This window comes from Semicossyphus pulcher, unplaced genomic scaffold (genome assembly GCF_022749685.1).
Source record: "Semicossyphus pulcher isolate SPU_LCO1_2020_fin unplaced genomic scaffold, fSemPul1.0.p SCAF_4, whole genome shotgun sequence".
Lineage (NCBI taxonomy): Eukaryota > Metazoa > Chordata > Actinopteri > Labriformes > Labridae > Semicossyphus > Semicossyphus pulcher.
Window position 1 is genome coordinate 2,287,522 of NW_027211715.1, and position 14,115 is coordinate 2,301,636.

General features: G+C 43.0%; 1 protein-coding gene across 1 annotated transcript in view; it reads left to right on the plus strand.

Annotated features, from left to right (window-relative positions):
• Positions 1-3,426: 3,426 nt before the first annotated feature.
• The window catches only part of scfd2 (sec1 family domain containing 2), a 148,461-nt gene continuing 137,772 nt past the window's right edge, over positions 3,427-14,115 (plus strand). The window contains exons 1-2 of the mRNA XM_069680209.1: positions 3,427-4,311; positions 4,647-4,815. Coding sequence (XP_069536310.1) covers positions 3,498-4,311; positions 4,647-4,815 — 983 coding nt within the window. The 5' untranslated portion in view covers positions 3,427-3,497. The remainder of the gene's footprint in view (positions 4,312-4,646; positions 4,816-14,115) is intronic.

The window sequence follows — 14,115 nt, forward strand, 5'->3', positions numbered from 1 at the left end:
AATCGTGTCTGACATGTTTGTTCTGTAAAATATGTTTAATTATCTTGTACAAATCCTCCCAATCATCTCCTCCTTCTCCCTCATTAAATATTCCTGAATCTGCATAGGCCCCGCCCACTACGCATATTTACAATGCCCCCTCCATCATGAAAACAGAACCCGGTCTCTGCCATCGTTTAGTGGCAACTTGTTGAAACTTAGCGAGCTTGAAATGTAGTTATTAGTAGTAGTAACGTTAAAGGTTTACCGCAGGTTTAACCAGCAGTTAGCATGCTAGCACAAAGGTAACCAGCTGTTAGCATGCTAGCGCAATGGTAACTGGCGGTTACCATTTAGCGCAAAAGGTAACCGTGATGCTCTCGGTGTTAACTCGGCGAGGTGGGCGTGTTCTCGCACGAGAGAGTGAGAATGAGCTTCTGGTGACGAAGAGCCCAGGAGGAGGAGGGGCCCAGTTTGACAAAATGCAAGGAAAATCCTACTTATTATACTTCTTACGTCAGTGGTCAGTAGTGAGTTTGCAAAAATGACGATGACGGTTACAGCTGGCTAATGCATTGTCGAAGGAGTTACACATAATGATATGCATAGCGTCACCCCGTCCATTAACAGGATTGGCTCCTTAGGTTTGTGACGTCTCAAACCTACGAATCTGAAAACGTGTTGTTCAGCCTGTCCTTGGTACACTGCAGGTTAACAGCAGACAGGCCCAGCCATGATGACTGCTGATGTTGTCCCTGATATGTCTCGTAGCTCATGAAGAACACCACATGGAGATGTTTACAAGGTTAAACACTTAATTTTCCCTGGAGGGGGGTCTTTGATTCTTTAAGGTTGTTACACCTGCATCCAGGTATATTTCCTGGCCAAACCCAGCTGACCCACACAGCAGGAAAAATCGGTGTCACATTACCAAAACATTAAAGGAGCCACAGGCCACTACTTCAGTTTTCCCCTGTATACTGAACCTGTTTTGTGTTCCCTTGATAGTAAAAAAAAAAGAAGAGAAATATCTGTGCTTTAGGTGAATCAAAAACAAAATATATCCTTTGATCACATCCAATTTAGGTTACAATTCCAAAAAGATACAAAAACAGATAATTGATCAGGCTTTGGTGTTCTTTACAGTTTGTTTTCTTGCTGTAATCGGCAGAATAAACATTAACTCTGAGGAAAGATGCAGGAGAATGCAGAGATATCATCAGTGCTTCTGTGTATCTATATTTCCAGCTCACTAACACACCGTGCTCGCCTGCAGCAGATTTAATGAGCATCAAAATGCGTCTTAATGTTCTGCATGAGCGGCTGCACATTTCAGGCAGCAGCCGAGGTGCCATCACACACGTACTGTGCAACAATCACTGTCATTACTGTGAAAAGTGTTTTATATCTGAATGCTTCGGTTCTGTCAGGCAGTGAATTGAATATGAGCACAGTTCACTCTGTCACTGACGGCTTGTTTAACCTGTCTGAACCTGGCAACCCTGAGTTCAATGTACAACAGGTGTTGGTAATAAGTAAAGTACAATTTAAAAGTAGCTTTTAGATTTCTGACACGTATTCATACTAAAATGAGAGGGTTACTGACAGGGGAACAAATGCAGTGAGACACTCTTATGGGACTCACCTGGAGGGGGTTTGAACCTCTTCTCTTTCCTCTGTTTCATCTTTCTCGTGCATCATTTCATAAATCCCTGAATCACATGACAACAACGAGTCAGCATTCGTGTGCTAATAAGACACCTTAGCTTCAGTTAGGTTTCAGTTACACTTAACAGAAAGGGTACAAATAGTACTTGAGAGCTGTTTAATTAATGCACGACGCAGGATGTTTTAATGCATGAATTAATGCACGATGTCAGTATGATATGATAAAGCAATAGCCATTGCTCACCATTAGAAACAGATCAGGTAGCTACTGTGACTTTATGTGATTAGTTGAAAGTTAGTAGATCATCAGTTAGGAGTATGAATCCACCATTACTTCATACATTAAATAACATGCATTAAGGTAGCTGAGTACATAAAATGCAATCTGCCATCTCTCCACAACCTGTACACCTCCAGGACCCTGAGGCGTGCAGGTAAGATTGAGGCCGACCCCTCTCACCCCGGACACAGACTCTTTGAGACCCTCCCCTCCGAAGGCTGCGCTCCATCAGGACTAAAACCTCCTGACACAGCAACAGTTTCTTCCCCTCTGCTGCCAGCCTCATCCACAGTGCCCGGGCCCCACCCCACTTCACATCCCGCCCCTCAGTCATTCAACAGTTCATGAATGTCTCTAAATCAGACACTGGACTTTTATATTGTCTGTACACTGCACTATTTCTAACTTTATACTGTAAGCTTTTTGCACTCACTAATATCCTACACATCTGCACAGCTCTTTAATTACACCTGTTGTACATATTTTGTATTATATGTAATCTTTGTTCAATTTAAGTCTTTTACTTATTTTCATTCGAGTTCTGTGTTAATTGTTCTGCAACAAAACACCAAAACAAATTCCTTGTATGTGTAAACCTCCTGCATTAATTCATGCATAAAACCATCTTTTTAGTTCATCATTATTAAGCATCTGTAGTAATGTTTAGTGTTTCTAAGGTTTCAGTTTAATCTTAGTATCCTTAGTGCCAAAAAAGAGAGAGAAATACATTAACGTACAGCCGTTGGTTTTCTGTTTACACTTACACCGATATATTTTTTCCTCTTCATTTTCATCTTCAGGGACAACATAGGAGTCCGAGTCCGATGGTGATGATGATGACATTTAATATAGAAAATGTAACTCCAGATTCTAAAATAAGAAATATGTCTAACTTCCTGAACGGATATTTAGTCGGCCTGAATCTGTCAGTAAAATGGACAGTTTAATGCGTTTCTATGGAGGTAGTTTATGGAATGATCCGTCTCGCGCTGTGTTGACCAACTGAAATAGCTGAACCGTTGGAATTATTGGCTATTTATAAGTATTAATATATATATATATATTTTTATCTAGACCTACAGTAATTTTACATTTGAGCAACAATTTAAAATATATTTGTTGTCCCTGTGTTTTTGTTTTTATGTAAAAGTTGCTTCAAACCAATTGTTCTAACGTTCTTCGATTGTCTGATTGATTTATTGATATTAAAGAAAAAGAGTGATTTATTTTAACACGTTATTAAGGATTCATTTCCCGTTACAGCCGTCGAATGTTGTTGCTAATACAGGCGGATAATTCTATAAAATTAATGACAAAAATAAACCCCGAAAAGGCATTTATACCTCTATTACATTAGCACTTTTTCAGCACTTCATGCTAACTGTTCTCTGGATGCTGCTTATTGCCATAGTAACAAGTTGAAGCACGAGTGACGTATTTACTGTGCGACGCGTGTCTTCCACGTCACCTTTAAGAGACTCGTGTGTTTGTTGTGTTGGAGTTCCTTTGGCTGTCATTTCTGATGTATATTTGATTTCGCAGCATTTAGCTAACACTGATAAATCACAAAATGCTGTCGACAGAGGACTTCACGCGCTTCCCGCAGCAGATGTGGGAGAAGGTGCTGTCGAAGGTAAAGAAAGCGGTTGTTTTTATGGATGACAAGTGTGCAGAGGCTCTGCACTGGAGTGGAGGAGCTGCTGTGTTATTGGAGGCTGGAGCCAGAAATTTAAAGCAGTTTTCCAGCTTCGAAGCGTGCGGAGTGAATGAACCCAAAGCCGTGTTTGTGGTGAGCAGTTTACTGAAGGGCAGAACAGTCGACGTCATTAAAGACATCATCTCCCTCAGTCACTTCCAGTACTGTGTTGTCTTCACCACGGTTGCTCACTCCGTGCACCTGCTCGCCAATAACGTCTCCGCAGAGATGGAGGGGAGCCCTGTGTTTGGGCAGTTTGAGGAGAAGCTGTGTGAGTGGATGGGAAACATGAACTACACCGCTGAAGTCATGCATGCCCCAGTGGTGTTTGCCCCTGTGTCCCAACAGCTGGTCCTCACACCCACGTTTGCTCACCTGTTCCCCCTGCTCTCACCTGATCTGGAGGCAATAAATGCAAAACGACCAGAGAAGAAGAGATTTGGGAGCCTGGCAGACGTAGATGTGCACTCTCTGCCCACTGAGCTGCAGCTTGAGATCAAATCCTTGGCTGCAGCATTAAATTCAGTGTTTGAAGCTATAGGTACCAGAGAGGAGAGTTTTGCTGTGGGACCAATGAGCCGCATCATAGCAGGAGAGCTGGCCAATCACCCTCAAGCAAAAAACAGAAGGAAGACAGCCCCTAATAAAGCATCCATCATTTTTGTGGACCGAACAATGGACCTTACAGGTGAAACCTCCCTCATTTTTGGAACACATTGCTTCAACTCCTTCTGCTTTGTGCAGAACCTTGCACAAAACTCATACCACAATCATGTGACGATCTGTTTTTAGTGTTAAGAAGTGTTCTTTGACAAGTATTTGATATACAGTATAATGCATATTTAATATGTATATGTCACTGACAACCTGCCAAGCGTCCTGCAGATGAAATTAGCTTTGAGCTAACTTTGGTACAAAACATCAAATGGTTGTTGTAGATTGTATGTTTGATACTGTACATGGTCCCTTTACAAATAAATACATACATTGATGTTTTGTCATTTTTAATTTCTTGATTCTCAGGAGCTGTTGGTCACAGTGGTGACAACCTGGTGGAGAAGATCCTGACAGTGCTCGAACCCTTACCTGGTCATGTGACAGATGTACAGGTGGACATGCTGGAGCTCACAGGTCTGCAGAGAACCCCACACTCCCAGAACACCGTGGCCCCCGGCTGCCTCGCACAGACACAGTGAGTCAGACTGTCATGATAGTTTTAAGTTCATCTTATTGTATAACACACACGCACAAACATACACACAAAAATACACAGCTGTTATTATCAACTGCTCACAGACTTGGATTGACATGACTTCCATTAGTAGTGATCAGTCAGATCAGTGAGCCATCAACCAGAGAAGACGAATGACTGACAAGAACATGAGTGTATATCGTACGTGAAGGATAGATATCCAAATCCAATCCACATTTATTTATAAAGCACATTTAAAAACAACAAACGTTGACCAAAGTGCGGTACAATACAATCAAACGTAACAGCCATTAAAACAACACAATAACACAATATGACAAGAGAGGTAAAGAACTAAGGTAGGCTTTAAGTTTTCAGTTTAATGTTTATTGCTTCTACACAGAGAGCAAAGTTAAACTGGAGTCAGATTCCTTGTATGTGAACATACCTGGCTGATAAAGCTGATTCTGGTTCTGAGCAGACAAAGGTAGAAAGACTGATAGCTGGATCGATTAGTTTGCAGTTTATTCTACGCCTGCTGTAACTTTATCTAAACTTCTGAACTGAAATACTTTAATGGTTTTCTTCGACTTTTCATTCATTGCATAATTTCCAGCAGAGAGCTGCTAGTTTGCTCACTGTAATGTTCGAGACGTCAGACCTCAAAGTTGCGGCCTCGTGTTCTGCAAGCATCAGCCTCATTTGTTTTCTATGGGTGGTTGACTTTCTAATCACATGATCAGTGATGCTCTCCTGTCTGGAGCAAATTAAATGTTTTTATCAACATATTATAACAACATATATTTTTATCACAGATGCAATGATTCTGAACTATTTTGGTACATGATTAATAGTGAAAATCAATGTCTGTTTCTCTGTGTGAGCCCTGTGATTGACTGGTGATCAGTCCAGGTGTAGCCCCGCCTCTCGCCCAATGACAGCTGGGATAGGCTCCAGTTATAGTTGTAACCCTGCTCTCTGCTCCAGTAATGACTACAGTCACAATTATTAACTATTCTTGCTAATTTATGAATCCTTCCGTGATTTGGTCCAGAGATGGAGCTTGTGTTCTAAAGGTTATGTTTCCCTTTCATGCGCTGAGAGCTGCCTTACTTATTAGAAGTGATTAAAGACCCCGATAGCTCATCAGGTGTGTTGTTGTTTACGCTGCAGGTAATCATTCTGTTTGGCTGATTTCATGTTTAATGAAAAACAAAATAACAGTCCCTTTCTTACTGCCAAATCATGTTAGTAGCTTTTCATAGAGAAACATTTGAGTAGGCTGAGCAGCTAATATTACACCAAATACGTATCCATGAAGAAAAGAACTAGGTCCAGCATTCAGACCTGTCAGCCCGACGTGACCTCTCTCTGTGGGGTCGCATGTTCTCCCTCTTTCTGTGTGTCTTTCTGGTGAGTGCTCCAGTTTCCCTTCTGAATTCACATGCAGGTGAGGTTTATTGGAGCGGATTGCCTCTAGGTGTGACAGTTAGTGTGAATGGTTGTTTGTCTGTATGTGTTACGATCCAGAATGATGTGTTTAATTACCAGCAGGCACCATCAACATTTTGCCACCAACCTCCCACATGGAGTCGTTTTCCTCTTCCGACAGAGTTTGATAGGATTTCTTTAAATGTGGATCCAGTTTAAAAAATTTTCCACCTTTTTTCTAATTGTTTGATTGAGAGTGAATCCATCTTTTATTTAAATAAGTGTGCACTGTTTTTACCCTTTAATATCATAGTTAACCCAGTCATCAATGTACATCAATCAATATTTTATCAACCAGATCCAAAATAGAACTGGCCATTTGAAACCAGCCTGACCACAGACCCAACCACAACATACATCCTAACATACTTCTCCCACCTGCCCAAACACACATTCGCCCAAGCAGACCCTCTGAGGCCTGAGGCAGCCCCCGCTGAGGGAGACGAGTGGCACATGACCAGCATTAGGAGCCAGTGGTTCAGTGAAGCTTGCCTCTGCAGATGCACATGCTCAGCGCCTGCGGTGGGGCTGTTGTACATGGCAGGATTAGTCCTACATCATGTGTTCCACTCTCGCTCGGCCCCTTCATGTGGCTGCAGGAGGAAAAGGCTTTGAGTGAGAAGAAGAGTTTTGTGGCTGAAGCTGTCATGCAGTACGTCTGGATGGAGCAGGGACAGTTCAGAGCTCTGCTGTAGCAGAACCGGCTTTAGATCTTTTCTAATGAGTGCTGTTTAGACAGAGTGTGCTGTAGCAGATAATGTGAGCACAGTGGGGGCAGGTTGCACCGACCCTCAGATGCAGGGCTTCAGTCTGGGGCACGTCAACCAGATACCGACAATACACCCACAAGTGCATGTCTGAACTCACTTCACTTGTTGTCAGTGTCTCACTTGTTCAAACACAGCTGATGGTGTCTCAGGGAACACTTAGGTTTCATGTTGTATGCACGATGCTGCAGCAGTCCGTCTCTGGGAAAGGGTTAATAGTATATTTATGTAAAAGAGGTTGGGTTACATTTTTATATAGCTTTATTTTTCACTACATAAGACACAAAGCTGACATAAAACCACTGAAAGTTACTGGAAAAGAAAAACAAAAGAGATAATAAAAAACAAACAACATGCGTTGAAAAAACAAACAACAAAAAATAAAAACAACAACAAGCAATCACTAAAAAAAACTGAAATAAATAACCTACAAGATACACTTATTTATAAAACCTCCAAGCCCCAGCCCCAGGTCCCCACTACAATATATTCATGTAACAGGCAAAGTCGTATTATTCATCCCGCCCCACCCCGGGAAGTCGATCGCACAGTGATACATGTTGAATTACACGTACCTTTAGGGCAGTGATTCTCAATCTGTGGGGCACGGTGGCATGATGGGGGGGCGCGTCACCGCTCCTGTGTGTTTTTTTTTCGTTTGGAAAATGTAGCAGGCAGAACTATGTTTTGACGTCGGACAACCCGGACTCATTTTCGGGTGGCAAAGTACACAAACCCGTTGCCCTGGTGATTTCCATGACAGATTTCACATTCAGACACAGAGAAAAAGTCTAGCATTGCCAATGGACACATTTATTACAGGGGCGAAAACAAAAACAGCTGACGCGTCAGATACCAACAAGATGACGTCGGCCGACGTTAACGCTGACCAACCGCCAAAATCCAAGAAGTCAAGAAAACATGACGACGCTTCTCCTGCTCTTGGATTTACAGCGAATATGGTCGGAGATGAAGAGAGACCTGTCTGTGTTCTGTGTCTGAAAAGTCTGCCAGCTGCAGCAAAAATCTGTTTGTTGTTTTTCTTAGCACAGATTGAACTTTATTGTTATTGTTCTGAAAAAGTGATTGCACATTTTATTATATGCTATTATTACATGCTCACATTCACACCTGCGAGTGACTCTAGAGTTGAGCATGTCTTTGGACTATGGGAGGAAGCCGGAGTACCCAGACAGAACCCACGCATGCACGGGGAGAACTTAGGATTTGAACTAGGGACCTTCTAGCTGTGAGGCGACAGTGCTAACCACTGCACAGTGCAGCCCCAAGGTTCATATTAATATATAGAAATATCTTGGGTACAAACTTAATAACCAATCAACATAAATTTAATCAACTAAAAACAACTGGAGGGAAAAAAACAATTCAAGAGATTTTCAATTACCTGAAGGACTTTTGTCCTTTTGTTGAGCTGTGCGTCGTTTTTTATATCTCGCTTTCAGCATTTCTCTCTCGGAGGCCGACAGTGTGCGTCTCATAATATCGCCATGAATATTAACTGCTCCATTTCTTCTACTTGTTCTAATAGGCCCCTCCATTCCTCTGCTTTGGGGCTCAGTTTCTGGAGCCAGTTTTCCACTATCAGTTAAAGGGCAGTTATCTTTATTATTGTAAGGTACTAGTCTTCAGTCTCGGCTGTCCTCGTTGGCATTTTTCCCCCAAATTCCCCCCTAAATGCCACAACATGAAGATGACCAGTGCAGATATTGTGTACAAGTTGTTGCAGGTGCTCGGACACAAACAGACTGACTGAGGCGTAGCTGAAAGTAATAAGTAGTGAGGGAGTGTGTGTGCGTGTGTGTGTGTGTGTGTGTGTGTGTGTGTGTGTGTGTGTTGGGGTGGGGGCAGTTGTGTTTATAAGGAGTATGTGTGTGATGGAGGCCAGCCGGATCAGCAGGAGTGTTATTGCCTGTGCTATCTCGGAGCAGATGGCCCAGTTGAGCCTTATCACAGATGTTTAGGAGATTGAAGTGCTGCCGAGGCACAGCCAGAAAGAAGCCTCGAGTTCCCGCTTTATTTAACCGCCTTCGAGTGCACGGCTCACAGAGTTTATGTCAATCACTCCGATATGTTCAAGGGCTCTGCAAAGCATGTTTTTAGAGCTGTGCTTCTCTCGTGCATTATCTCTATAAAGTTTAGAGACCGGCAGAGATGGGACCTCTATCAGTATAAGAGGGTAAAAACAGATCACCGATATGGCAGCAGACAATATGCTCATTTCTTTCAGCTGGAATGGAAGAAAATATTTTATGTGGATTTTGCAGTGATTCAGCATCATAATGACTCAAGGTACTCAAAGGGCTTCTTTTTAAAGCAAATTACTTTATTAAACAACTTTTAACATCATAAATTATCTTTTGACCGGCGTCTGGATTTTAAACTAACAAGTGTGAGTGGCTCTGCTGGAAAAAATGACCAAATGACACAAGGGATGCACGATATTGGATTTTTTGCCGATATTTTCCAACCCTTTTTGCCGATTTCGTTACCGATATATTCGGCACATGTTTTTTTCCCCTCCTAACTGCAGAGAACATCAAGTCTCCACTGTAGTGGAGTTGATATCATGCCTACTCTTATTGTAGAGGCCAAAAACTGCCATACTGCAGACATCTTGTACCCTTCTTCACGTTTGACGGAAGAGGCGTTGTACAAAAGGTCACGTGTCTGAGCACTCACATTTCTGCGCGTACCTGAATGCAGCACCGCCCTGAAACACCAGTGAGGGAGACATGCCCGGACTTGTTTACTGCACCTACTACGGAGACATCAGTGATCGCAGACGGACTCTTTTTATCGTGTGTGCGTCCATGAATATTTAAGTTAGTTTTGCACTGATGTTTATGTTTCTCTCTGTCAGCGTCGGCTTTGGCCGCGAGTGTATTTTCGGCGTGTTTGATGTTGAGTCGGTAATATGACGAGAATGTGAGCTAACTGTGAGCTAGTTAAGAGTTAAGTTGTTTAACTTCTCTTCATCGGCTCGAGTTTCTGTGACAGTTTCGTCTTTATTTGTAAATTGTTGATAACTTTGCGCAGGCTGTGCGCGTGCACTCTTGCCGAGCTTCTTTTGGGAGTCATCGAGCATTTCGGCAGAATTAAAGCGTTGTTATATCGGTGGAAAGTATCAGCAGAAAATTGATATCTGCTGATGCAGATGTCTCATTTTCAAACCATAATCTGCAGGTACCGATAACGTGCCGATAATATCCCTAAATGACACCATTTCCAAATAATTCCAGTTATTGTTTCCTGCTTTAAATGTTCTGTGAAAATCTTTTCATATGTGCACAGAACAGAAAACCAGCACAGATATGATAGAGATCTGTCACAGGCTGCTGATATAAACTCACCTTACTTAGCTTAGGCTCCAGAAAAGATAGAAAAACACACATTTGTAAAGTGGCTTGTTTTCTTTGCAGGACGTGAGCTGTGCAGAGCAGCAGACCCTGCTGGCTCTCTGTGCTTTGATTGTCTATATAATAAGTTCCCTCCCACTGGATGTTTACACACCTCTGATTTGTCCAGTTATTATTAGCTCAGACCGCAGCGTGTTTGGGTAGGTTCTGTTGTGTAGTCCAGCTCAAGCCTTTAAACATTAGGTGCAGACATAATTTGGACCTTTTGTATGATGTTTCCTTCAGTAATTCCAGGATATTTTTATAGATCACTGTGTCTTAAACATTCTGTGGGTGGTTGTTGACTCTAGGCTCTCCCGTCAGGACCCCACACTTACTTTGTAATTACAGCCGTATTGTCTTTCATAACCTGGTGTGAATTTTCCTGATCCTACAACCCGACTTTCACTCTGTGGTTCTTAGAGAAAGTATACACCCACACACTCTGCCTGTGCTCGAGTCTTGTACTCTGGCGTCCCGTTACGGCCGTTAAATAGTGCCAGGTTGCACAGTTAGCTGTATATAGAAGGATGTTGAGTGAAAGTGGCAGTGGAAGTGTTGGTTTGTGTGTCTGCGTGTGTGTGTTTGTGGTCAGGTACCTCCCAGCCCAGTCTGTGTAATTTGCTGTGCTTGGCTGCACAGCGCTTCTGATCCTGAGAAGCACAAATGAACCCCACTGGCAGAGGGCACTAAGTTTCCTTCAGTCCCAGCCTGAACCCTGCACCCCCGTCATCTGGCCGCCTCCGACCTTGATCCTGTGGTGGGAGTGGGTGCATGTGGGCAGCAGCGAGTACGGGTGGCCAAGGTGCTCTGGGCCAGCCTGAGGAGCTGCTGAGCTGCAGCCAGGCAGAGTAACCGACCGCACCCTGCCCCGAGAAAACACAGCGAGGCTGCCATCTCCTCCAATCTGCCCTGCAGATTCTGCACCACCAGGAGCAAGGAAAACACCTATTTCTGTCCCAGCTGGGAAATATGAGCATGAATAAAAAGCCATGCACTATTTATTTCAGTTCAGGCTGTATGGGAAAAGTAACACAAAAGCCAGAGATAGTAGAGTGTGGAGAGGAGAGAGAGCTAATGACAGACAGCTGAGGACAGCCAACCCTGTTTTTACCCACCAAGAAAAACGAAGGGCTGTGGGAGCTGGCCGCGGTGATGCGATGCTGCCTCCCTGTGCCATTGTTTTTCTATTCTACACTTTGTTATTTAAACTTAAAGTGAAGTCTTTCAAGTCATTTATAGGCCGAACAACAACTCCACTCCATTATTACTCACAGTGTACTATTAGTTTCACTGCAGGCCTGCTTATTTCATGTGTTTTACATGGTCTGTTTGAACAGGGACACAATGGCTGTTGACTGTTATTTAGAGGACATTCATTCTCAGCAAACATCAGGCTCCTGACATTTGATCTTTAGAAATCCTTAAAGGGGATGTTAGAGCCTGACAGATATCTGTAGGCTGATATTATTGAGTTTTCCTCGTATGCTTCAAAATGAAAACCTTTTTACAGAACATATGAGTCAGAAAACAAAGCTGATGGAGATTTAGATTTTATGGAGATAGTGTCATCATGTAGTTTGTCTTATAACGTGTGCCCTGTGTCCATAGGTTACAATCCTGTCAGCACTGTCAGCAGCTCATGTAGCAGAGCGGCGCAGCTGAGCAGACGGTAGTTTGTGCTAGACTTGGCTGAAACATGATAAAAAAGTTAAATATTGTTAACTGAAGATGTTTGTTTAAGAAAGCAGTCATGTAGGAGCCTTTGTGGAGCCGCTTTGTTGAAGAATCCACTTTTTTTATTCAAACTCTTTATAAGCTGCCGTATTAATAATCGGTGAATTGTTTCCCTCTAATGTTGATATCTGTCTCGAGCCTGGTCGGGATGTCCAATCCTTCTTGATGGTAACTGAAGCAATACATTCCTCAGTGCTTCTCTACCAGCTGACTCCTCCTGGTTTTTGGAGCCGTGCAGGCCGTGCCCACGTGTTCTTTCCTCTTTCCATATTGACAAAACCTTGATGACTTTATTGCATCGTGCTTTCATTGAATCCATTTTATCATTTTGTTTGGTGTCATGGTTTGGAAACCTGTAGGCTGATTGGAGAGTCACAGCTGAACGCAGAGTGCCCGTACACCGGACAGTGAGAGAGGACGGCTGGCTCCACATTAAAAGACGACTCCCACCCTTTACACGGGGAATTCAGCTTCTTCCTGCTGGACGGAGGTTTTTGGTACCAGCCTGTAGAACTGTGAAACTACGTCGAGTGTTAGCGCTCGTGTACTCCAGAAAACTTTTCACCAACAGATATGAAGAGAAAATCTGTGACATTTCCCTTTAATAATCACTGTAACTGTTTCCATGTTCCACACTCATTACAGCTGATTGTAAATGTGAGTCAAACTAAATTGCAGTCTCTGCTGTTACACCACACAGGAAGTAGTCACTCCCACAGACATGTGCTTTTTCCTCTCTAGAATAAACTGCCCTTGATGGAAATAATAACTCTGCGCTCGCCAAGTGAGAACCAATTTGTCCTTGCAGCTTTCATTATAAGAAGTGAAGATCAAACTGAAACAGTCACATTTTAATATTCTGAAGCTTTCCACCATCATGGAAACAAATCTCAGTCTGAGCCGCACACGTCTCTGCTCCGGCAGGAAGGCTGATTGCTTTCATTTCCTAATTTATCACACTGATGTTATCAGGACTTCCTTAAAGGTCATCGATAATTGTTTGAAAGATAAAACTCGTCTCTCTTTTTAGGACGTCGGAGAAGCAGGGATGAAGGTGTGGGCGGCTGACACGTGTCCTTGTTCCCTTCAGATGTTGCGTCTCTGTTTCTTCTGTTTTCTCCTTCAGTGTAGAAGGAAGCTCATCCTGAAACCCACAGCACATCAATCAAGTAGATTACTTTCACCTGAACAACTTGTACTCCGTGTTCCCATCAAGACTGAGATAACAAAACCTATTCTGTCTTGTGGGCCCTCTTCTTCCCCGACATTTGATTTTTTCACTACAGAAACACTTTCCATGTGGGGGGGGGGGGGGGAGGAGAGAGAGAGAGAGAGAGAGAGAGAGAGAGAGAGAGAGAGAGAGAGAGAGAGAGAGAGAGAGAGAGAGAGAGAGAGAGAGAGAGAGAGAGAGAGAGAGAGAGAGAGAGAGAGAGAGAGAGAGAGAGAGAGAGAGAGAGAGAGAGAGAGAGAGAGAGAGAGAGTGAGAGTGCATTTATTCAGTTAGATGATAAAACACCAGTAAAGATGGCACTTTACATCCTCCACCCACACGTCTTCAAAGAGCCCCTGCTGCTGGCTCTCATTTGAAATGATAAACTAGCCAAGACACACGAGGGGAGGACGAGACTCCCGCATCACGCCCATCCTTTCATTTCTGACTTTATCATTCTGTCTGCGCCGCGGGAGAGGAATGCTTCAAACATTTTTAGGAATCATTGACATTATTTCACAGCAGAGTTTTATTTTTGCTCAGTTTTATTGGAGTGTTTTCTGTAAGTGTTCAGATAATGCATATACTTCTATTTAAAATGGAATTGCAGTGGATGGAAACCTCAGCCCTAACTGGTATTTTCAGGTCTAAATGACTGACAGGTACAAGAAGTTTTCAA